General features: G+C 46.5%; 1 protein-coding gene across 3 annotated transcripts in view; it reads left to right on the top strand.

Moving 5' to 3' along the window:
- The window catches only part of LOC119456489 (CUGBP Elav-like family member 4), a 276346-nt gene that overhangs the window by 222059 nt on the left and 27655 nt on the right, over positions 1-26632 (top strand). For 2 of the 3 annotated variants that reach the window (XM_037718303.2, XM_037718300.2), the window contains exons 4-7: positions 8938-9017; positions 18528-18671; positions 21491-21568; positions 23138-23279. In XM_037718303.2, the coding sequence (XP_037574231.1) occupies positions 8938-9017; positions 18528-18671; positions 21491-21568; positions 23138-23279 (444 nt within the window). The remainder of the gene's footprint in view (positions 1-8937; positions 9018-18527; positions 18672-21490; positions 21569-23137; positions 23280-26632) is intronic. The other variant, XM_037718301.2, reaches the window with a different exon arrangement.

Genomic DNA, 26632 nt, shown 5'->3' with positions numbered 1-26632 from the left:
GCATCAATAGCCGCACTCAAAGCCACGGCACAGAAATCGTAAACTGCAGTATGCATGGCTCTGGGAGAGATAGAGAAATGCATTTTGTTAAGGAGACTCGGCGTCCGGAGCCGCAATTGCGCCTTGTATAGTTACGCGGGATAGGCGTTGGTTTGTCGGCGATTTGCAGCGACGAACAATTGACTGCGTGCAGAGTTAAAGTGCTCTATTTTCCCAAAATATACCGAGGCGGGATGTTTCCCGCAGTTGCTATGGACACGGCTCTTATTACCTGCACTACGACAGCCTGCTTGGTGGCATGAAAGAGTCGTCTCGCGTTTTCACGATAGTTACAATTCTTAAGCAACACAGTCTCTTTCGGTGTTCGCTGACTAATCCCCGCGCGCGTTCCTCTAAACCAACTGGAATCTTGTACCTTCCAAATATAATAGAACTGTTCGCACTTGCACGTGTCGCTTGCAGAGTCATTTTACCGAGACTGAAACTCACAAATGAACGCGTATTCATGCAACTAAGCCCCGTAATCTCTCGCCGTCGCGGGTGACGCGAATGCCACCTACGAATGGTGCAGGCCGCTCACTCCAGTTAAGCAGCGTGTGCCGAATCGGGAGGCGATTCCGGCGGCTGCTCTGTCGCACTTGCGGTTGGGGCGCGAAACTTGCTGAGCGCACGTGCCCAGCGGCGCAATTCGCTTAGCGAGAGTTAAAAGGGAGCTGTCGCTGCACATCGCTTTTGCGAGAGTTATCACCCCGGTAAACTTTTTGACACCCTAGATGGCGTAACCCGGCCTCTCTCACCGTTCCGAGTCGTTTTTGGTTTTCTGCCGCGGTGGAGACTATCACGAAAGCAACTGCAAGAGGCTCTATAGAAAAGAGGAAACGGGGCTTTTCTCGTGCGCCATAACCGGTTGTAGGTACCGCAACGAAATTCGTTGCTTCCACTTTCGCTGTGTCTCTCGCACTGTGTGCGTCTATCACGTTCCTCTCCGCCCTTCGGCCCTCTGCGTACGTGACACCCGAAATTCAGCGAGACCGAGAAATTATTCGCGTCGTTAAAAACGAGGCACTCAGCGGTCGTTTCGTTCCCGCGCACGTGTGTGTGTGCGCGCCAGGCGCTGCCACGCTGTGGTCGTCGCTACAGCTTCTCCGCTGCACATGATTGCGCGGTTTGCTTTTCTCGGAAAGGGCCGTGCGCTTAACGCGTCGCTTCTCTGCGCGCGTTGGCGGCGTCCGTACAGCCATGCAGCTTTAAATCTCGCCCGAAATTGTGGCTCACTCACCGCCGGGTGCGGCCGCCCCTCCCTATACTCTGGTGCAGGAAGGCCGCCCTGCGGTGTTCGCGTGGCACGATCCGTGCAGCAGTATTAACACTGCCACCCGGTGCAGCAGCGTGACGCAGGGAAAGGCGTGCCGAGCGCTTTCGTGATGTTGGAGCCAGTGTCGAAACAGCGTAGAGCGCGACGGTGCAAAATTACACCTGCTATACTACGCCCTCGACAGCAACGGCATATTAACCGTACAGAACGTGGATTCTGCCTGTGAGCCAAGGGTATGGCGATTGCTGCGTGCGTGCGTGCGTGCGTGCGTGCGTGCGTGCGTGCGTGCGTGCGTGCGTGCGTGCGTGCGTGTGTGTGTGTGTGTGTGTGTGTGTGTGTGTGTGTGTGTGTGTGTGTGTGTGTGTGTGTGTGTGTGTGTGTGTGTGTGTGTGTGTGTGTGTGTGTGTGTGTGTGTGTGTGTGTGTGTGTTTGTGTTCGTTGCTGTAAGCTTACGATTAAAGAAAATGGATAACGGCAAGTGATGCATATAAGCTACCAAGCTTTCTGTCAACCTGAGCGACAGCCAGTCTCGATAGGGTACATTAATTTCTATTCTCCCGTTTCTCCGACTTCTCTTAATTGCATCCTCCTGAACGTCTTTTGAAACATCTGGTCTTTTTCCCTACCGGAAACAGTGAGTGTCTCCATCTACGCCGACGACATCTGCATCTTGGCATCAGCGGTGACTCGCCCGCAGGTTCGTGCAAGGTTACAGAAGGCAGCAACACAAGCAACTGGCTATCTTTGCACGCAAGGCCTAACCATCTCGACAGAAAAATGTGCGTTAGTCGATTTTACGCGAAAAGCGATGTCTGGTTATCCAGTGTGCATCAATGGCCAGCGTATCTCCTACAAGAGAAATCATCGGTTTTTGGGTGTCTTTGTTGACCGAGACCTCTCCTGGAGCCCTCAGGTTGCCCACTTGAAGAAGCTCACATCTATGGTTCACGTTTTCAAATTCATCGCCGGTAAAACGTGGGGATCATCAGTGGGCTCCATGCTACAGTTGTACCGAGCACTTTTTATCGGCTTCCTACGCTATAGCTCTCCCGTGCTTACTAAAACATGCAAATCAAATCTTCGAGCCCTTCAGAGCGTGCAAGCACAGGCATTACGTGTTTGCCTCGGCCTTCCGCGGAGCGCCTCAACAGCAGGAACAGTTATCACGGCTCAAGATCCGCCGATCACGACTTACATCACCATCGACACGCTTAGGGCCCATATTCGCCACGTTTCAAGGATGCAATCAAGCTCTTCTGCCTCCCTGCCAGAACGACGTACCACAGGCGTCATTCTTCAACGTGGTCAGCATTCATCGTGCCTCCCTACCGTCGGAGTTCACACCCTCGACACGTTCACCCTCAGCGTTGTGGTGTTTAAAACAACCTGAAGTGCGCCTTCACGTTCCAGGAATAACAAAAAAGACGAATCTGCCTACCTTGGCCTTGAAGCAAGCAGCTCTCGATTACTTGCACACTTTCTACTCTGACCGAGTCCACATATATACGGATGGCTCTTCCACTCAGACCAGCTCCACCGGCGCAGTGGTTATACCATCACGATCTATGAGGATCACATACAAGACTTCTCACGTGACATCATCGACCGCTTCGGAGCTTGTTGCCCTCCGAGGTGCCATTGTATATATTAACAACCAACCGGCTAATCGGTGGGCAATATTATGTGATTCAAGGGCGGCCCTACAATGTCTTTTGTCAGCTCTTCGTCGCGGGTCCTGCGAACAACTCGTCTCGGAGATACGAGAAATGCACCACCATACGATCGCAAAAGGACACGACGTCGTGTTTCAGTGGCTGCCGGGTCATTGCGGTATTTCCGGCAACGACATCGCCGACGAAGCTGCTAGGAAAGCACACGAAGGAGCAAATCTTGTTTCTGTGCCTTTATCGAGGACTGACGCAGCCCAACACCTAAGCAAGCTAGCGCACAGTATGACATTGGAGAAGTGGCATACAACTGAATTCACCCAGCATCGGCTGCATTCTCTCGACCCATCTATGCAGCTGCGGCTGTTGCCTGGATTTCCTCGAAATGAGGAAACAATGCTGTACCGCTTACGCTTGTGTGTTGCATTCACCAATGCTTACACGTGTTTGATTGGAATGGCTGATAGCGCCGAGTGTAATGCCTGCGGTGTCGATGAGGCTATAGAACACCTACTATGCTACTGTCCATCATTTCAAAACGAAAGACATCACCTCTGCAACGTTCTCAATAGGCTAGATAGAAGACCGTTCCCCTTGAGCAAGATCTTGGGAAGATGGCCACGAATATCACAGCTGCAAAAGGCCACAAAAGCGCTGCTGCGATTTTTGAAGACTACAGGACTGAGTGACCGTCTATGATCCGGACTGATTTATTATCAGTGATAGAACAGAGATCTGTTGCAACGTCGGCGATATCAAAAGCGGACTTTCTATTCTTCCTTTAATCTCTCTCTCCCCTTTTCCCTTCCCCCAGTGTAGGGTAGCCAACCGGGCTCAGTCCTGGTTAACCTCCCTGCCTTTCATTAAGTCATTTTCTCTCTCTCTCTGGACAAGATACAGCACCAGGCAGACCAAGATGTAGGTATACATATTTGTGTTCATATGTGACGTTGAGTACTTCACCAGCCTTTCTTTTTTTTTTTTTTTACCTCGCACATATGGTATTAAGATGCCTCTAAATGCGACAACTATAATTTCTGCGGTGTAATGCATTAGCGCTAAGACAAAGAGTGCAAGATATCAACAAATGAAAACCATGAGCTTGGGTAAAGCTGGTGTAAGCCACGCAATTGCTTGGCTATTTGCGGACGTTGCTCTTAGGGTACGGCCACGCTAGCGGCAAAAACGCGCGTTTTTGCCGCTAGCGTGGCCGTACCCTTAGATCTCGCAGAAAAAAATACTGCTTACCGCTAAAATCGCAATTCAAGGTCAACCCTGAAGTTCCTTTTGCAACTAAGACGCAACATGCTGCATTACTTACGTTAGTGAATTGTCGATACGTTTTGCGCCAGATGAGCGTCACAGAACCTGAAACTCTCGTTGCAGGGTATTTTGAACCAGCGCTGCACGGCAACGATGACACAAACGCAGTGATGGCTGAATTTAGGCAACCCCGACAAACATGATGATGTGGCACAATGGCTAAAGAAAGAAGATTATGATAACCATAATGATGCTTCAGACGGACGCCGCGAGATATTAATGAAGTAACGCCTGACTATTGTCACTGTTAAAAGAATAAACAAGTAAATAAGTAAATAAATAAATAGCTGCTACTTCTAAGAACAGGCGGCACAGAAGCCAAGCCCAGCGTTTTCCATCTCAGCCCTTGACTGGACGGAGATGCGGGCTATTGAAAATACGTGTGACAGTCGCTCTTCGCTCACCGAACGAGTACAGCAACACCGCCTGCCAAATTAACCCCGCTTGCGTTGTCCAGCACCGATTTAAATTTCAAAGGAACTTCCCCGTCCTTACACCTGACATTCGCATGGCGCGCCTGCAGTGAGCCGAATGACGACGGGCGAACTTTCAGCTTCGATATCTCTTTCTCTGCATCGACGGCTGTCTTCAATCTCCACGAACGTTATATTATCTTTTTGATTCGTTGTCTTGAACCCTGCGGCCCTATCCGGCCTACCGACTCATTTGGCGCTTTCTGCCGAAAGATTGGGTCCTCCGGCAAGCGAGCGAGCTGGCGCACTCGCCCTCAGTCAAAGTTTTGAAGATGTCTTTCTCCTACGTGTACCTCCGTATATAGCGCCTTTCCCTTCTCGTTTCCCGTTATTCGAAATCGATTTCAGTTCTGCGCGCGACTCCCGCTTCCAAATGTGCGCCGTATAGTCCGGACGGGGGAGGTCGATGCAGCGGGGCAAACGGGCCCAGACGGCGGCCGGATTAAAAGGTGGGCCCCCCACCCACCGCGCCTTCTTCTGCGCCACCGTCTTAATGCGCGCTCCCATTGCACCCGAGGCGATGCGGGGGTCCCCGGGAAATGTGGGAAAGATTCCGGAAAGGATATAGCGAAGTGCGGGTCGGCACGTGCTGGCTGTGCGATGGCTATCGCGGACGCCGATCGCACCCTTTTCTCCCTTTTGTTTTCTCTTCTTTTCTCTCCACATCTTCACCCGGTTATTCTCCGCTTCGGCATCTCGCCGCCGCCTCCGTGCTTCATTTGCTTTCTAAGCCGGCGTGGTACCGGCGCTTCCCCCTCCGTCTCCTCCGGCGATCGTTTTCCGCTGATCTGCTGCTGCTGCTGCTGCTGCTGCTGCCATCTGTGGGGCGCCGGTTTCGTTTTCTCGTTGCGCAACCAGTGAGGAATGAACTCACTTTTTTCTGTTTTCTTTCCTTCCCCTTATCTCCTAGCATTTCCCCTTATCTCCTAGCGTTGTTTTATTTACACTTGCTGCGCTCTCATATAACCTGAATTGGCGCCTTGAGACGGCATTCAGGTCGTTTCGATCAGCACGGTCATTACGGGAATAAAATATGACTAGAAGCGAAGTGGAGTTTCGCAAAGTGTGCCGGCATATAACTAGCATGTGCGTCATCAACCGGCCTCCGCTCTTCCCTTCTGTAAGTCGACAAACAAAACATGTGGAAAAGTTCAGATCGGTCATATACACCGCCACGCTGCTCGCTTTCATGAACAAAAAAGAAACGTATAATCTCTCGTTTCTTCCTTCTTTTTTCGCTTCAGAATGACCGCGAAAACCTCAGAGCTCCTGCGCAGGTCATTTTTCGGGAATTTGCCACATCACATCCATCTATAAAACAAAACAAGAAAAAACTACATTTTTCGTTACGTCTTCTCAGTGTGGCTGAGTTGATCTAGTAAAAAACATGACCGCGTCGGCTATCTTCCAAGTGCGTTTAAATATGGTAAATATGGAAAGGTTTGCCAATTCCGGCTACTCAGAACGGATTATGTAGGCCGCTCATGCAGTGCCCTGCTAAATTATTAGCGGGCGCTCGACTCCTCTCTTCGCGCTTGTTGGGATTCATACGCCATGGTCTAACATTGCTTTACCTATTCTAGAAACGGTACGAAGGTGTCCCTAAACTGCCTTCTTTTTTCCGCGGTCCAAGAAGAAATGTGTGTACGACGAGTGGTACGTTGGAAATCTACTACGGATGAAATGAAACGGGTGACGACGTCAGGTCCTTGGTGATATTTCAACCATTGTTGGTAATGTATATAAATATGTGCTTGTATAGGGAAATGAGAAATGTCACTCTCCTCGTCATTTCTCTTCATCATTCCAGCGAGTTCCCTCGGTGTAGTTACCTCTCAGTGCTGTCCCAACTTCGCCAGTTTATCGAGATTGAGAACGTTTGAGCCGCAGATTTGAACGCTGAACCCGCAGTTGCGACACAGGATGGAACTCTCTGAGAAATTCGCGAAGGAGAGTTTTTGTCGTTCGATTGATTCCGTGATTTGAACAACGTATACGCTGCACGAAGCCAAAGATATACGCAGGTAGCCGCATTAAAGAACCCTCGGTTGCCGTGCAACACTCCCAGCTTCAGTGCTTAGCCCTTGATATTTTTCTATTTGTGTAGCGTAGGCCTTAGTGCTGTGTAATCTCGAAGGCGGGGCGCTATCTATTACGGGTCGGGAGAAAACTAGCCGACGGAGATAAGGCCGGAGAGCGAATGCCGTGGGGTGCCAGACCGGTGGCCACTTGGGAGAATGAGAGCTGGTGATTGGGGTGGGAATGACTATACCTGGGCTGAGCGTGTTTGGCACCTTGAGGGAGTTACGAGCGGGCGTCGATGGGAGTGCAGGGCACCACAGGAACGGCTCTGTCGCACGGTGCAGCGATTGCCGAAGCCCGTGTAGCAAAACTCTCCGTTAGATAAGAAAGTCGCGCGCAGAGCTCCGAGTTCGCAGCATTATATCACCCGGCAGTGACAGCGAAACGCAGCGGAAGCTATTACAGAAGGTAACAGATCGGTGACGTAACCGAGTTCGCATCTAATGGAAGAATATATGTGTGATGCATCACGTTTTGCAAAGTGCGTTTCTTTCTTGTGACCACCTCAGGAAGACGTCACTTACACAGAGCAGGATTTTAGCCAGGTAAATTAGATTTTGCGTTTGTCGCGACTTCGTCAGGTGAGAGCCTGATCAAGTCGCGACAAGCGGAAAATATATTTGGTAGCGTACTGGTAATATGTGCTGTCTCCATTTTTAAACTGTCTAAATCGCTCAGTGGCTTGAGAGCGAGTGATTAAATCAACACGGCCAGGAACTAAGTAAACTCGGCGATGAAAACTTGAGTCGAATTAACGTAGTGTGCGCGCTTTTCGACCCGTGCACAGGACACCACACCAACGTGACAAACGCACGACCTTCCTTTGCCCACCGCTAAGGCCTCAAAATCTACGATACAGTTTTGCTGACTTTATTGACTTCCCACGTAATTTGAGATCCAGTGTCAGATTCTGGTAATATGTCATCATCATCATACGCTTGCACTCTTGTTGTCTTTAATAAATATCTTATTAACATACTTCGAAGTGATATATTCATTAATGTTGCCTTCAGAACGGGTTCTTTCACCTCATTCATCTTATCACATAAGTGGCAGCTAATAGTAATGAAGTGCCTGCCAGTTTTTTTTATACTACTCTTCTTTGATATGCGCTTGTACAATGTTTTGGTAAATTATGTCATTCTTGTATACATTCCTAGCCTAAGAAGACAGGCCCACAGGAAGAATAAGGGGTTGTTTGTTAGAAGCGGCCCATCTATAGCAGTTGACATTGAGAGCCTCAAAAAGCATGAATTGTAACTCGACTCTCGTACTTCAACCGACTTTCACTTGTGTAATTTTTTTGCATCTCACTTGTGTCCTGTTCTGGCGACATGTTGTACATACATATATTTCTAAATCTATATTTCGCGTGTGTACATTTGCTTGTATGAATGTTTCGCCATGGGAAACTCCAAAGTGTGTAGCATAGTGATTAAATTGTTTCCATATGAACTTAGGCTGTCGATTTGCTATTAAATTTCTGCTAACGAGAGTATGCTCCGCTTTCTAGAGGTGGAATTTACCTCGCAGCAAAACAATGGAACTGCGACAGCTCATCAACTTTATCGAAAAGATGGGTCGCTGATGAAACATCTATGCATAAAAAATAGTGTGTAGAACTTCGTCCCATGCCTCAGCAGTAATCGATGGCGGAAGGCAGAGTGAGTGTTCCCTTTAAGAGCGGACTGTACTCTACCTGTTGCAAACTGTCAAGGAAGTGAAATCTGGCTGACACGGCTGTTCGCCCGCCATTTCACTGTATTTCCTACTCCCTCCCCTCCCCCTTTCTTGCGTTTCAATTCTTACGCTGTCAACAAGTTGATTAACACAATACGCAAACTTGTTGTCGGTGGTGCAGGGACACCGAAAACTGTTATGCTACGTGTCATCTTCGTGCACCCGGCGAGCGTTGTTCCTTTGATATGACATGGCCGCCCGGAGTGCGCCAATATGTTGTTTACAAACTGTGCTGGTTTAATTATCAGTTTTGACTGCGAATGCTGCAAAGGTTGAGCGTCGTATCGTATTAAAACATTGCACTCATCAGAGTGTTGCTTTCTCTTTCCTCGTGCAGGTTGTGCATTTGTCAAGTTTAGTACACACACTGAAGCGCAGGCAGCTATCAATGCTCTCCACGGCAGCCAGACAATGCCGGTAAGTTCACTGCTTGTTCGCTCACGCATGTGTAGTGACAAGTCTTTCTGCCCATGCGAGAGGGCAATCCCCCCCCCCCCAACCCCTCGCCCCTAACCTCTCTTCTAATACCATTCTTGCCTCAAGTGGCAAGTATTTTTGTTGTGCGACCTTTAAGGTCCAATTCTGGGGCAGCAATACCCCACAAGCAACAACAGGGCAACTGTCCCTGATTCAGGTCACTCACAACTGTGAAATCAAGAGTTCTTGCCTGCAAAATACAGTGTCCATCTTATTACCCGCAGTACCAGTAGTGTTTTTCTTTAAAGTACGAGATTCCACCCACCGCAGGGAAGGAACAAAATGAGCCACACCAGCGTGAATGTCGACTCCAATACACTGACGCATTTAACTTCCCACATAGCTTATCAATATTTAACGCTCGCTACTCTGAGATATTGTTACTTACACGGCAAGGGAGATAAGGTGTGTTTCATTGCTGTTTCTTATGTTTCTTTGTTTCTAAGTTGTATTTATCTGCCTCTCGAAACGAAGCTCCAGGTTGCATTTTCCAGCCAACTAGAATGAGAAAATTATATTTACGAGCGTAATAAAAATATTTTATTTCACCTACTCTCAACGGCGGTAGGTTGAAAATAGCTTATTTTTTTTTTCATCTGCTAAATTATCTGCATAGGTGACACGTTGAACCAGCGTTCTGATGCCTTATCTTCGTGTCACTGTCATGGGTGATTTTGTTTATAGCTGCAGGAACCACCGTCCGTGACCCTCAGTTGATCATAATTTTTCTCATATTTCATTTAACTACGATTGAGCTCTACGGTTTATTATAGGCAGAATTTTTTTTCGTTTTTTTTTTTTGTCAGTTAGACTGTAAAAGCTTCAGAATAAATCACCTGTCTTTTGTTTTGTTTGTTTCTTCAACACATGTTTTCATTTGCCACTAGCCGATTTGTTAATTACTTATAATTACTTTATCTGGATTCCTTGAAGTGACGGACAAGTTCTAACTTTTAATTTTACACATCGCGTTGGCTACCATGCTGTGCTATTCAGCGTTAGGTCACGACGGGGTAGCAGCCACATCCGTATGCAGACAAAATTCATAGGTGCTCATATACTTTGGTTTATGTGCGCGTTAAAGAACCCCGGGGGGTCACAAATTATTTTGGAGGCCTCCACAACGGCGCGTCGCTTTGTAGCTACAGTGCTCCTTTAAAGTTATGCCTTATGAATCAAACAATCAACAGTTTCATTTTACTCATTAACTAAATTGCAGTAGTCACTTTGCAACCACTCAGATAAAGGCTGTCAATGCTGAGAGCAGGCCTGCTAAGTAGAAAATCTGCTGAGACGGTGCTAGTTTTTACGTATCCATCTTCAAAGCATGCCAGGAAACGAACTGCCACCCTACGTAGTTTATACTGCAACAAGATTGACAGTTGGACGAGTTGGTACTGTTCCACTGTAAAGTGAAGGTAGCGCGAAACAAGGACAGGTATCCATTCGACGACTCTGCCCGTGTTGTTTCGCGCTACCTTCAATTTACTGCGCGGTTTAGTCCCGCTGTGCGTAAGTAAAACCTTCTGTGGAAAATAATTTAATATTTAACTAAAGTATTAGGTAAAGTAAATTGCTTTTAGTAAAGCTTTTCATAAATAATACATAGTTCTGAAAGGGGAAAGAGGAAGTACCCCGGACCAGGACGAGCTTTTATTCATGTATTATGAGAGACCCGTATTGGTTTCCTTTGTAGCTTCGTGCGAGAGTCAGGTCGATGACAATTTTTCCCTCTCGTGAACTCTCCTCCATCTCGCGGGCTTCCGCAAAATGATAATGAACTTCGTTCTTTAGGTGTCAACGGGTGGTGCAACGTTTGCAGAATTGCCACAACAATCGAATATTATCCGCAAAGGTTCATGTGTGGAAGTTTGTTGCATAGTTTACTAGGGCGCAGCCTCAATTTACACGCGAGAAGCAAAAAGTTATCTTGCTCAGAGCTCTCCTTCGTGATCCTGTTATAATTACGTAGTTTTTTTTTAATCTCCAAAGCATTATCGCTGTGAGCACCATGTCCTCTTCTGCTCGTAATAATTTATCCTTACCGTCAACGTACCTCTACCTGCGCTACCGTGGCAGGCGTACTGGGTGCCTGGCGCAGGATCACCGTTTCATCCGTTTAATTATTCTGAAAAAAAATATATGTTCAGCCTTATCTTCAATGTATATTTTATGCGCGTGCTTGCGTGGTGTTAAAATTCACCAGCACTACGATAATTATTTATCTTCATTGGATCGAATTTCAGCTCTTCAAGTTTTCACGCCTGTTTGATTTCTCTAAAGCGGCAAACTTACGTTATCCTAAGTATCGAATGGAATACGTGTTGGTTCCACATGAGTCTCTGCGCAGAACTGTAGACATCAAAGGATCGATCGATGGAAGCGTATTTGTCTCCAACGTTAATCAAAATAGCTTTGCTTTCGGCATCGATAGAAATCAAACATTTACGCGCTTACAGAACCGCGCATGCGTATCCGTGTTTGTTCAGAAAATGCGACGCTGATTGCGTTTTCACTGAGCGGGAGCGACATTCGGTAAATACTAGACCGAAATCGGTTTCGAAATCCGCTGTTTGCTCACCCTTGCAGTCTCGCGTTTCCTCTGCGCATACTCTCACGAACGGGTTCCGATCAATAAGGAATATTCTGCGCGTGCGTAGGCAACGAGAACAAGAAAAGTATATGTAGCTGAATTTGTTCGCATCCGTGTATTATCCTCCTTACCCTTATCTGGTCTACGCTGGCTAATAAAGGAACATTAACGACTGCGACCACGTGAACAACATCGACCACTCCGCGCCTTATGATTAGCCGAAGAAGGTATAAAAAAGTGAGTGTATGATGTAAGCACACGCATGGTAAAACGATGCAAGTCATGCCAAGGAAGAGTGGACAACGTTGAAGTTCCACCTAAATGCGAGTTTGAGTTTTTGATGAGTGGAACTACCTTACTGAAGATTAAGTTCTCTACAGCATGTTCCCTTTTAAAGTAATTTTCATCAGTCATAGCACGTTGTAGTAGGAAGAAAATGATCCCAACCTCTCCACCTGATCTCTAAGCCAAATGTATCTACCTCACTGAAGCTGCCTCGTCATCCTTGGCGTGTTTATATTATGCGGCTTGTATGTTGACTTCGTTTAGCATTTCAGTGGTGAAAACAACCTTTCCATGAAAAGTGCAGTGATAAGAAAAATTAAGGCACGGAAAGCCTGCGAGGCGGCGAAGAGGCAACACCTCGACGTCCCCACGTGGGAGGCCTAGGCCCAGCCACCACCTGCTGCTGGTTTCAATAAAGTTTATTCAGTCAGTCAGAAAAAAAAGGGGGGTCCAAGAAAACATAGACATATAAGTGTCAGGCTGTTTACAAACGTGCATTTCGTACGATTTCTTAAGTGCGTAAAGTCGGATTTCTTGCTGTAAAGAAAAGAAAGAAAGAAAGAAAGTGAAAGGGTACGTGTGTGTCAGTATACACATCATACAGGGTGTTTCAGTGAACACTTTCAGAAATTTTTAAAGGTTGCCTATGACAGATAGCACAATTCTAGTTCATGAGCGGGTCAACTCGAAGAGGCGGACTATACTTGCACAAAAAAGTGAAATGCATAATCGACTAATTAACAAAAATTAAATAATTCAGTTTATAACTAATGACCTTTTGGCCTATATTGCAATTTAAAAATTCTATAGCCCTAGAATTCGCAAGACGGATCCACTAGGAACAAATTCCCAGGATGACACCAGTTTCCAGATAATAATTCTCGAACTTTGCGGAGAAATGCATTGGCGTTCCAGTGAATTTTGTGCTTCAGTGCATAAAACGACATGTTGTTAAGAAAGTAACTGGAACGCCACGTTTATTTACGGCAGTCATACATCAGACTCCAGCTATTGCAGACAACTCATTTCGGGCATAACAAATATATATAATTCACAGTCGGAGTTTCTCAAGTCAACCACTCGAACCAAATATATTCGATTAGTACTCCAAATAGGATACATTTCTACACACCTGCATGTAAGCTTATTATTAACTGAAGCCGTGTCATCTTTGACTGCGGAGAGCTTGTCGCCATATCTCAGAGCCCGTTCACCTACGTGCGCAATAAGTACGTAATCGTTGTCGTAACGATTTTATTGGCATATTAGTTATAATTACTGATTCCGCACTAATGAGAATGACGCAGAAAACAGCGCCCTCAACGTCTTAATCGCTGTTAAATGTACCGCGCATAAAGTTAAAAAAAGTCATAATAATAAAGCTTATTATTTGTCCCAGACGTACCCGAACATTCGCCTTCACGTCAAAAATAAAAGTGGAGCACCTTTATTTAAGCATAATAACCACTAACCCGCTCTTTCCTACTGTGCATCGCGATTGTAAAACAGTTAATTGCAAACAGTTGAGAATTCCTTTTGTAGAGCTAGCACATTTAGTAATTTAGTTTTTTTTTTTTTTTTTTGCACATTTAGGAACTGGAATACCTTACTTGTAGACATGATAGAGTGTTCCTCCATTTCTTCATTCATGAGTGCTATTGACAAATTGTAGTAGTAGCAGTAGTAGTAGTAGTAGTAGTAGTAGTAGTAGTAGTAGTAGTAGTAGTAGTAGTAGTAGTAGTAGTAGTAGTAGTAGTAGTAGTAGTAGAAAACGTTATTTGTTGTTTTGGAATGACGTCCCAGAGGGTGGAGCCCTCAGTCCAGGGTCCCATTGGCTGCTGCTATCCGGCTGGCCCGGTCGATCAGGTATCGCTGGTCGTCGAAGGTCGTGCTGCAAAGAGCGGCTTCCCACTGGGATGAGGAGGCGTAGCACATTGTACGGATTTTGTATAGCACACTGAGTGAACAAAGTGTGGCTGCTCTTTGTTACGCTAACCACTGTGTAAATTTCATTTTATTCTCCTACTTTCTGCTCTTGCGCTGTACAAAACTGTATACCGCATTAAATCATTTCTGTTTATTCCTGTTGACCCTTTTTTTTTTTTTTTTGAAATGCTATACGTTGTACATTGTCTCATGTTATTGTTCGTTATTACATAGCAAGAATGTGGGCAGCAGTGTGTTTCCGCATTATTTTTGTTTGTTTGTTCGAATTCATTACACAATGTATTTTTATCCACTCAGACTGGCCGTAACAAATAAATAAATAACAGGTGGGCGAGTATGAACTTTTTTGAATACGAATCAAATACGAATAGTTAGTGTCGAATATTAAATAATCAAATGCAGACGCATATATTTACGCCAGAATTTATTTCGGCATAATTAGGTACAATGCCTCTACTTAATGGGGCAAAAAGTACAAACAGCTATCAGGGCCAAGCATCAGTTTTAAACACAATATAAATAATTGTCATGGAAAAAACTATCCCAATAGCCTCTCAACTTTTTAAGAGCCTTATTGCAAACACGCTTTTTAAGAATGAATGGCTGATGCATGAGGAGCCTTCCAAAACGGCTAAATAAATGGTGGCCGTCAAAAGATCAGAACTTCTGGAAAAAGAAAAAAAATGCTGCTGAAGGACTCATGTGCCGTAGATATATGTAAAAGGGCCCGTCGCAAGGAAAACACCACAATAGTCGTGACGTACTACATGACTGGAGTGCACTTTCTAAAACACTAAATGACAGCGAAACTCAAAACAAAGCTTGCGTCTTTTTTTTCTGCCTTGCTTCGAATATTTTTGTCGTTTCACTTCAAATAATTTGTGATACTTCGTTGATGTACTTCTGATGAAGAACAGTAACCAGACTATGGCAGTTGGTTGGGAAATATTTGGTTAGTTTCTAATGTATGAAAATACTGAATAGGTCCTTTTCGAATACGAATACTTAGTGTGTAATAGTCGATTCATTTTCGAAACTTTAAATATTCGTCCACCCCTAACATACATACATACATACATACATACATACATACATACATACATACATACATACATACATACATACATACATACATACATACATACATACATACATACATACATACATACATACATACATACAGACGTACATACATACATACATACATACAGACGTACATACGTACATACATACATACATACATACAGACGTACATACGCACATACATACGCACATACATACATACATACATACATACATACATACATACATACATACATACATACATACATACATACATACATACATACATACATACATACATACATACATACATACATACATACATACATACATACATACATACATACATACATACATACATACATACATACATACATACATACATACATACATACATACATACATACATACATACATACATACATACATACATACATACATACATACATACGTTGCTGGCGATGCTGCACTACTCGCTCCGTTGTGTTACCAACGTATATTTAGCAATATAGTGTATAGAGTTCGCCGCTCTCGCTTCTAAAGTCCGACATAAACGGTGAGTCAGCGCCGCACTCGTGAGACACCACTGGCATTAAGATTCAAGCCTATTACCTCTGTACCACGCACAGGACAGTTAAACGCAGCATCAAAGTATAAAGGTTATGTCGCTCGCTGGCTACGAGAACAGTGTCCTTTGCATTTTTGTGACACACTGTACGTCGACTCAGTGGTATCTTAGCAACTAGGTTATGTTCACAGGATCTCCCTATTTCTCGCCTCAAAACACCGTAATAAAAGAGAGCCTCCACGGGTACTGCTGATAGGGGCACCGTTTGGTTCAGTAACATTGAATAATGTATATTTACTTAATTTTATATAACAACAGTTTCCTGCACCCATTCGCTGTCAGCGCTAATACCCTGCGGACTTTCATTTCCCGCAGGGCTTACTTGCCGGCAAGAAAGAGCGTATAATGTTTTAAGTTATCCCACTCAGCGAATCCCTCATTCAATTTTGTTACCCGGAGCCGTAGAGAGTTTCACGACAAGATTCGTTAGATATTCAGTAGCTGCACAGTAACTGTGTCTGCGTTGTCTATCTTTCATAGACGCTTGGCGTTGCACCACCTTCCCACAAGCCTTTCGAGTTGCGGAGCGACCTTTAGGAAATCAATGCCGTCATTCGTCTCAATTCGTTGCCTGCTCCTCGCGATCCTCAAAAAGTGGAACCGTCACGCACATTTTGCTCAGGCTAATCACGCACATTTTACTCACCGCCGAAAAAAACAATTGAGGTGCTCCCTGTCGACGGCATTCTTTCTGCGCGTGGTTGTTTTGTTTCCTAGGGGCGTGCGCCGTTAGTTCGGGGAGAAATGTCGCAAGCCAGGCCAAAAGATAAATGACGCCGGCGTCCTCCCCGCTCACGGCATTGGCAGGGCAGGGGTCGGTGTCTCGGCACGAAGGGGGCAAGAGGCGACCGTGCCTAGCGTGCGCTCGCGACTGCCTTCTTAACGAGATGCCCCCGTATATATATATATATATATATATATATATATATATATATATATATATATATATATATATATACGAGGGAAGGACTCCTTTGGGCTCGAAGCCGCCCACGGGCTAAATCCTGGCCTGACGCGCGCACAAAGGAGCGACCCGCGCTCTTTCATTGACGCCGACGACGCCTCGCGCCACTGGAGAGAAAATGGGGGCTGCACTCGGCCACCGACAATGGCCGCGGAAAAGCCCGGCGAAAGCACCGAGCTCTTCAACCAGGGTGCGTTGGGTACGGGCGCGTGAGCCGCACTCAACTGGCGACGCAGGAAGAGCGCCCCCGCGAGGTTGCGCATGCCCCGCGCGAAGCTCTGTCAAAGGGCCTGCGATGCCAGCGTCACTTACAGGTAAAGAGCGAGCGAGCGCATATGGGCTGCTCGCTCGTCTGGGGTTTTTTGTTTGTCGAGTGCCAGCGCTAACGACTTGCCCACTTCTAGCACGACCAGCACAGGGCGTATACGGAACATCATCTCCGCAGGAAGCTTCTTCCGGCAGAACAAAAACCGGCCTATCGGAAAGCATGCCGTCAGCACGACGGCACAGCCTGCGCGAGCCAGGTTCTTGCAATACCGTGGCGCTTTATTGCCGACGTTCACGGAGCACAGAGGTTGCGTTCTCCAGAGACATGTCCCGCGACTCGCTCTCTCTAAGCTGATTTTTAATGCTACTTAAATGCGAGGCATTTTTTGGCTGGAACCTTGCAGTAGGTAGGTAGATTCTTGTCTCGTTTCCTCTGGGACCTCTTCAGTTAAAAAATCACGTCCTGGTGGAATCGAAGCCAGGGTCCCTTAGCGCAGTAGCCCGATTCTCAGCCCATTAGGCCGCAGTCGAATTATTTTAACGCAACAGCGTTAAGGGTCCCGTGTCGCAGAAAATCCGGCGTCGGCGTCTGGCGGAAATAATCATGCCGAACCACATCATCCCGAACCACCCAGACCACACGGCCCTCCGTGTGTGAGTTAGTGAACAAAAGGTGAATTTCTCAAAGTAAAATCTGTCAAAAATATCGTAAAGTACGGCTTAACCACAACCTACAGACGTGATAGCGTCGGATTATAATTTGAATATACGAGAAAAAAGGCCTGATAAGCAGCCAGAGATCTTTGAATGCTATCGCGTTCCACGCTGAAAGGCAAAGCTTAAGCTTCCTCCAATTCTGATGGTGTTTCACTGTACTTTGGTTCTAGGCAACATTGAGGGGAATGTTGAAAACCTAGCCTTTCTCAATTTTGATCGGGCCCCATGTCGCAGAAAATACGGTGTCGGTGTCGGCGTCAACGGCGTCCAATAACGCTATCGCGCTCCACTTTTAAAGGCGAAGCTTAAGCGTACTCCAAGTTTTCATGGCACGATAGAAGTACAACATTATAACTCTCCTTTTTTCGTGCAAACTAGTGCTTTGAGGCGGTTGGCGTCACGTCGCATAGCAGCAATCCGTTTATAACAGCTGGTGCGTGCCACTTTATCCCGTTCTTGTCTCGTGTTTGCTACAATAAAGAAGTTATAAAAAGCTCGCTGGACAATCTTCGGAGAGGTTTGCGTTACCTTGCCCTTGTGCTGCATGCAAGTAGCTCAGGACGTACCGAGGGAACGACTGTCCGCTTCGCTTGTGTAACCGTGGCGCGCGTCATCCGAGCCCCTTCGACCGTCTTTTCTCATTTGCATACTATTGCCTGAGTTCTCTACACGCTTCTGATCCGTGTTGAACGACGTATCGGGCCATGGAGGCGCGATATATTTCTCCGTTATAGTTATAAGTGAACTTGCGCAGTTTTTTTTTTCTTTTTTTTTTCAGTGGAGCCGCGTTTTACAAGCACCTTTTTTAATTAAAAGTATATTGAACGTGCACCAGACCTGTATTGTATTATGTGGGATATATATTGCGCTGGAAGCTGTTTTCTGCATTGCCCCTGAAATCTCCTTTATTTGTGGAATTCACTCTAAGTGTGAATTCAGCGACGATCCTCTTTCTCAAGAGTTCGGGTGTGTCTTCTTCCGTTACAGGGTGCGTCGTCTAGTCTAGTGGTGAAATTTGCCGACACCGAGAAAGAGCGGCAGCTTCGGCGAATGCAGCAGATGGCGGGCAACATGGGCCTCCTCAACCCTTTCATCTTCAACCAGTTTGGCGCGTACGGGGCCTACGCACAGGTACTCTTCTGTGCCTGCAAGCGGACGCGCAATTTTTCACGCTCGCCTCCGAGCGGAGGCATAGCCTTCGTCAAAAGAAACGAATACTCTGCGCACACGACACTCGGTGAATTCTAGTCCGCATCTCTATGGAGAGGGAGATGACCCCTTGTTCAAACTTTTGAACCTTTGGTGAACTTCTCAAAAGCTCTCCAGCGCCATGAGTTCTACGAGCACGCCACGACGTGGACAGCATTTACGCAACCAAATAATCGTTTCTTTTGAGAGAGGCTAATATATATAACCTAGTAATCCCGACAAAATTCAGCAGCATGTGCAGGTGTTTCTCAGTATATGTAGCAGTACGAAGTGACGGGGACGCCACATGATCTTGCCAGTGCAGTGTCATGTTCGAGTGTTTTCAGTAATACTAATTTAAAGAAAGTGTGTTGTAACTAGGTAGGTGGCAAGTACAATACGGTCAAGTGAATGGAATGTTCCCTTCACCTCACCCAACACTAAATAAAGCACAACAATTAACGCTTAGATTGCTGCAAACGCACAGTTACCCCAACCCCTATATATGCAGCAAATACCTCCCAGATATAAGGCCAGAATGTCCTAAATGCCAAAATCCTAAGTGCGACTTAGATCACATGCTGTGGCAGTGTCCTCGCGCTAAACGCTTGCTTCGGGTCTCCTGCCACCGAGGACGACTGGATCAACCACCTCAGGAGCCCCGACAGGGCCCTTCAACACCAAGCAGTCCAGAAGGCCCAACAGGTGGCTGGCGAGCTCCGACTCCCACCCAGTCCCCACATGGGTGGAGCCACCGGGCCGGCCCCCGTAAGGGGTGCCCAGGCCCCTTCAGGACCATTATTAAAGTTAATTCTCTCTCTCTCTCTCTGCCGTGAATCAGTAGTTTTCCAGGACAATCAGTAAAAGTGTCAAACTTGCTGGCGACGCCACGTTAGATTATGCCACCTTGTTCTAAAGACGTCATATATTCCGGCAACGTATGGCCAACAATATAAATAGAAGATAATCTCATTTTAAACATTCACAAATAAACTAAACTTCATCCTTTCAGTGTCAAGGCTTTTCCTACACATAAGAGCCTCGTGTATTAAAAAATGCGGTTCCTCCATAATTTCATGTGATTGCACGCCAAGTGTGTGCGACAAACTTAAGACGGGAGGTTTGGCGAAGCGTCAAGCATTTGCGGAAATACTTGAATAAGTGCGTTCAATTAGCCGACTTTAATTACCTATTTGAGCAATTTTCTGCAAGTGCCACGTTCACGAAGTTGTCTGTCACGTGTATGATAATTCCGTAAGTAGGAGCTATCACCTTGCTGGATATCGCGATTGACCAGCGCACGGGCGCAGCCCACCCTCGAACTGATCAACTGAAAGATCAGTATTGTTGAACTGGTCCGTGGTTCATTTACCATCGCTACTGGTGCGTGCTCGCGAGCTAGCCCGTCGAGCCGCCTAAATTTAATTATTTATTAATTTAATTAGCTTTAATTAAAGAAACATCTTTCTCTCTCGCCGTCTCTATCCATTGATCACCGACCTTCTCGCGGTAATTTTACTCGTTAATGCGGGCGCTACTCAGCCTTTCAAATGAACGCACTCTTGTGAAGTTGGCTTGCGGCTGTATTCATCGAATGAAGACGAAGAAAAAGAAAACGCAGGGAGTTTAACCAAGGCCGTGTCTGATTGACTGCTTGCCACTTGTGGAAGCGGTATTATTATTATTATTATTATTATTATTATTATTATTATTATTATTATTATTATTATTATTATTATTATTATTATTATTATTATTATTATTATTATTATTATTATTATTTGGTTTGTACACATATACTAAGGAAATTTGGAAGGAGCGAGCAGACAACGGGCCACCGAGAGGGGCACAACGCCTGCCTACTCTTTCAGGAGGAGGGAATAGAGGAAATGAAAATAGGAGGAAACAGATAGAAACAATAAAGGGCATTCAGTGTGAACACACTCGCAACGAAGTGTTCGCTGACCGTCACAAGCGGTTACAATCCAGTCGCCTTCACAAAGCGCATTATTGATTGAGTACCAACGAAGACCGTTGCAGTTATGACAGCGATCGGCTACTGCGAGAGAGAGAGAGAGAGAGAGAGGACGTTCTTGAACAGTTGGCTTCTGATTACGTACATTAGACAGACTCGGACGTCACCTTCGTAAAGTTCTTTTAGATCGCCGTTCTGCTTAGGGAATTGCTCTAAAAAGTTTTTAAAGCAAAGACTGAAATTGAGCGAAAGATCAGGTGGCCATTGAGTTGTGTGTTTCATACTCGGGCATACCTGCTCGTTCTTGTGACACCGAATGCTTTACGAGTGCCAAGGTACCGAAGCTCAGGGGATGTGTAGTGCGGAGCCGTCATCGATGCAAGACGGCTTCTCATTGTGCGACAGTAATGCCCATGCTGCAAGTTTTACAAGCAGAGATCCTATAGTTGGCGCTTCTTATTTTTATTATCATTCATAGGAGTTGACCAAAATCAAATTTCACGGAGGCTCCGGTTCAGGTGATATGCAGAGAATAAGAATCGGAGAACGGGAGCCTCCCAAGCCCGGGACGTTGGCTTTTTCGAATACAGCAGCGTTTTGATATATACCCATATATTTTAGATTGTCTGATTGCTTTAGCCCTTTTTTCCATTCATTTATTTTCACTCAAACACCTTAGCACCTCGCTCAGATGACCGTCCTTCTGCGCTAAGAATCTTGTAACGCGTAGAATGCGCTCACGTGTTCTGGGCGGGTGGAAAACAAGGCGGCGCCTCTTTTTTCACAGGAGCAACTGCCAGCGACAACCGGGGAGCAGGCACAGTACCTGCCCCACGTCGGACGAGCCCTGTATCACACGGCAACGGTATGCATCGCCCTCTATGCAGCATATGCCTATAAACCTTCTGGAACGAGGCGATAAAATATCGCCAAGATGCTATCCTAACAAAAGGAGCGCCTCGGTTCTTGTGACTGGCGCCAGCTAAGTTAAAGGTTATCTGCTTATAAAGTTTACCTGTGCGTTGTGAGAGACCGGCTGCGCCGGTTGTTTCCCGCTTATTATGGAAGAAAAACAGATGCTTCATTTGGAAATCCGGTGGCATATCTGGCTACCTTAAACAAAATTTTACTCCTGAACTTGATCCTTCCCAGTTTTGGCCTAATATGCGGCCACTCGCAGTTCGGCAGCGATTCACTAGCACTGAATTTGCGAAATAGAAGGAGCGTGTGCATTGCAGTAACTGCTTGTGTGACTGATAATTCGTGTACTGTGAGGTGCGGGCCGCAGAAATTTTGCTGTGGTGAAAGCCACTCTGTGCACTTAATCCACATTTAATTCCCGTGCGTATACACCCAAGAGTTTAGATCTCGAAAGATGTGCGTACCAGCGTCCACTTTAAGCCGTGCACCCATAATGCATTCACAGATCGGTGTACGGCGACAAATAGAGTTCTGGGTTTAAAGTTGGACATCCATCAGAATGCTCGGAGTGATCAATGACAGGCACCATTCGGGCTCTTTTATGTTTGGCAAAGTGCGTACATTCACCCGTCTTATATCACGTCCGCTGGTTACGCTCATACATACAAAGCTTGATTTATAGGTGATTTTAAATGGAGTCGCTGAGTGCCACCATTACTGGCGGTTTTCATGACACAGATTTCCAGATATAGTGCCGAGCTCGCGACTTTGTGGCCGCAAAGTATGCGACTATACTATGGCATGCACTGCTTCACATGGAGCTGCTCGAGCGCGCTAGCTCGGTGCCATCGCACGCAACATCGTTATGATATTGAGAACGCTGTGTTTATGTTCTGTGTCGACGCCTTATAAACCTTAACGAAGTTTTGCTCAACTCATTGTTAGTGTCAAGAGCGTTCGAATAATCATTTTCGTTACTTTCTTGATATAAGCATGAACAGAACGAGTGCCGCAGGCACAGGGAGACTTCAACGGTTATTCTTGCAAGCAGCGGTTATTTCAGATTTTTTTTTCTTAACCGACTACGCTTGCAACGTGTGCTTCTTTTGATAATTCTGCACAGTTCATTGTTGGCTCCATTTTTAGCCACAGACGACCAGAGGTGGCTGCTTGTGTGGAGATAATTTTACATTTGCTCCAACTTAAGTGATCCGTTGAAGTGTAACTGAAACTATCAGTACATCTTGAAAGGTAGTCCGACTATACATTGTTTTAAATGGTTAGTCCGCCGAGCACATAAAGAGAAACGCACAAGAGAACGGTGCACCTGTTGTGTGTGTTACTGCATTTGTCAGAATGCGCTCTCATCATGCCCGTCGTTCACGATCCATCTGTCAGCGTCATCCGCGTCCCTTATAGCCAAAGTGTGTTGCGAAGGTTCCGCGTGTGTAGTTGTGAGCGGGGGCGTCGCCCTAAATACCCCCGAGCTGATGAATGTGGCACGCGGTGCCAGCTGATGCAGCAGCAAGCGGCGCTGATGGCGGCCGCCCAGGGAGGATACATGAACCCCATGGCGGCGCTGGCCGCCGCACAGATCCCCACCATGGGTGCCATGCCCAACGGACTGGCCAGCCCCGCGCTCACGCCTACCTCCGGTGAGTGGACCTTACACTCTATTCCCAAGTCGCGTCTACGCCATAAGCTACAAAATCGCATTCCTTTGTTGTTGTTGTTGTTGTTGTTGTTGTTGTTGTTGTTGTTGTTGTTGTTGTTGTTGTTGTTGTTGTTGTTGTTGTTGTTGTTGTTGTTGTTGTTGTTGTTGTTGTTGTTGTTGTTGTTGTTGTTGTCGCTTTTCTGTTATTATTATTTTTTGTTCGCGTTAATAAATGAAACAGTTGCAACCTTTGATATTCTCTAGGTTTCGACGAAAGTTCGTGTTGTCACTTGTCATTATGAAGAATTTATTGCGGTCAAGACGAGGTGCAAAAGGAAGTACGCTTTCGGAGCATTTACGGGTTCTTTGGTCACAATCGTGAGAGAAAACATTTTATGCCAAGCTGTGACGTAAGGAGCATGAGAAATCAACATTCAAGCTGCCCCTATGTCCTTCTGCACGCGGTTACTGTGTGCATTTCTACATCGACGAAACCGGAAAATTGATGCGACGAATCAAGGAGCACCAAAGAGGCGTAAAGCTCTTTTTTTTTTCTTTGAATCAGGATTCTTTTCATTTCTGAACCAAAATAGGACATCGCGGAAGCGACGGCTGCTGAGTGCTGTAGGAACAGTGAATGTAGCCCCATATAGGTTTGCAGTCATATGCCACTGAAACGTGGATCACCCATAAAAGAAGAGTACATTTCGCGAGTTTCGACAAGAGACGCGTAGACGCGCTCACTACACGCCATACCTTACAACATGTTTTCAGCTGACGTTCGTCTGCACAGTGACCATGAAAGCGGTGAATAATCCGAAACGTCCTTTCTTTTACTCCTTGACTTGGTCAGAAGGCCGCAATGATTTCTTCCATTGACACCTTTGCGTACTGCAGATACATCACACAATGCTTATTTTTTCTGTGCAAACCAGGCAAGTAAAGGTGCCTAGTGCTTTATTGAACGACGGGCAGTGAAAGAGGTTTTGCTGGCACGAAAAGAAAGTGATCGGGCTATGAAGAGTTAGTCAGCCAACATAAAAGAAGATTTATGCACACGTTTCCTGATGAAGGAATGGGTGACGGATGGGGCGAAGTAAAAAAAAAAAACGGCAGCGACCCCGAAAACAAATGGTAGAGTGCTGTTGTATGAAGGAGTTAATGTGGTTGCCAAAGTACACGGTGCAAGCCTTTCACCATGTGCTACCATGTCGACACAATCTGACTACGCGGAGGCAGTCGCTGCGAGTGCTATTTCAGCTTCAAAGCCCCGAGGCACTGTGATATGTGTACCGTGTTCTTACTTCCAAAAACAATGCTATATTTATTCGCCAGCCTTGAACGACGGGTTCGCCTCAGTATAGTAGGGCTTGCTGCCTCACATTCATGTCGATGTTGAATTTGGCACGTCTATGTTGCAAACTTGATTCGACAGTTTCAAACATACTTGATATGGTGATTTTAACGGCGGAGGAGTTGGTGGTGGATTTGTGCCACCGTATATGTACATGTATTTCTCACGCAATATGAAACACATAAGTTTGCTCGTACGAAAGGGTTATTGTCGCTGGTAAAAGAGGAAAGCGAACCCTATTGGTTAGAATAACCGCGCTTTCTGAAGATGCGCTCGAATAAATCGACGTTGGCAGCGCAATATTTGCGTAAATCTTGTTGCAAGCAGTTATGTGCAGCATACCGCATATGGTACCAATGGCTGTCGGCGGGCGGAGTGAGTCGTGGGCACGTTGCTCCTTGCGAAGCTGTTGTCCAGTCTTATCAGCGCCCCGTAGACTGTCCGCTGCGCTGCACAAAAGCATCCTTGACTTAAGCTCGAAGTAAACGCTATTCAATCCAGTCGGAATGCATTCAGCCGGCCGTCTCTCAGCAGTTATACCGCCGGAGCAGTTCAAGTGCTCGATAACTGGATCTCCGTCGTGGGCGCGACTGCTTCTGGTGAGCCCTTCCAAAGGAAGCCTTCGCCAGCTGAGTCCACTGTTGTGCTCTGTGAACGCGCCGTCCCTGAAGACGGCCGCTGGCAGCTGTCGCACTGGACCGGCTGGCAACCCTGCATGGTGCTTTGATGCAGGTTCTGCTCGCATTTTGAGCAGGCTGTGCGATTCAATTCAAGAACTTTGAGAACCTGTGTCGCAAGCTGCGCCCCAGTTCTATAGAGCGCACTCTAAAGCGAAGCCTGGCAGGGGCGGAGTAAGGACCGCGCAACATCAGTGTTCGCAGCACGGTAGTGCGAGGCTGCACTACTCTATTTCCTTGACCTAAGATTCACTGCTTCCGTGCAGCGAGAGAGCAAACCTACACCACTAAATGAATGCAATAAAACAACGTTGGAGCGACTAGTAACACCCGATGCAAACTTGAAATTCGCGCAGGCAACATTGACGTTCTCTAGTTGGCAATGTCGACCGTAACGACCTCTGTAAGACTACGTATCGGTGGATAATTATTATTTCATAATGACAACTGACGGAACTTCGGCGCCGTCTCACTCATGCTTCTACTCTTGTTACGTTCCTGCTACATGTGCAGACTTTGAATTTCCAGAGTCCCCTTGCATCTTACTCATACCGTTCAATCACGCCCTCTGGCCTGTGCACTATATCCTTCAGACAAGTGTGTACAACGTACAAAGCATTATGTTGATAGCATTTACGTGCCGCAAAGGCACCGACGTTAACGTATAATAGAGCCGTAGGCGCGTGGTGTGAGGCCTATCCCTATCGCTCTTCCTGAGCGCGGTTTCGAAAGTTGCAGCAGTCAGTTCCTGTTTTCCCCTTCGAGCGCGTTATTTCCTTTTTTTTTTTTTTCTCCCTGAATCAGTGCTTCGCCACTTCGCTCGTACCAGCAGGCGCGTTCTCTCCAAGCGCTGTGCATCAAACTCCCTTTGGGGATAGCTTTGCACTTCGTCGAACGACTCTTCCCTTCACCCACTGCCCCTATGCGTATCGCCGAAGCCATTCGCCTCGCGATCACGGGAAAAAGAGCAGACACACCGCCGAGCGAGCGATTTCTTGCGCTCTTGCTGCCGGCGTTAACGACATCGCCACATGTTCCTCACTCGAATCTCTCCGCCTGTACGGCCATGTATGTACGGCACTTGCGCTCCAGTCTGCAAACCCAATGCGTGTGGTGAGCGCCGGCTTCGCTATCTCTCTCTCTCTTGCTCCATATTTCCTTTCGTGTCTTGTGTGCGCGGCCGCGCGAATGGTAGCACGAACAGCAAAGGCGCGAGCGGCGTTTGCGGCCGCATGCCAGAGAGCGGAGCGGCGTACAGACAGCGGAACGCCCGCTACAGGCGCGCACGCACCCGCCAAGTGCCCGACGTGTGTCTAGCCTGAA

The sequence above is a fragment of the Dermacentor silvarum genome, chromosome 6 (genome assembly GCF_013339745.2).
Source record: "Dermacentor silvarum isolate Dsil-2018 chromosome 6, BIME_Dsil_1.4, whole genome shotgun sequence".
Classification (NCBI taxonomy): Eukaryota; Metazoa; Arthropoda; class Arachnida; order Ixodida; family Ixodidae; genus Dermacentor; species Dermacentor silvarum.
Note: the sequence above shows the minus strand (reverse complement) of the source record. Positions and strands in the feature narration are given on the sequence as shown.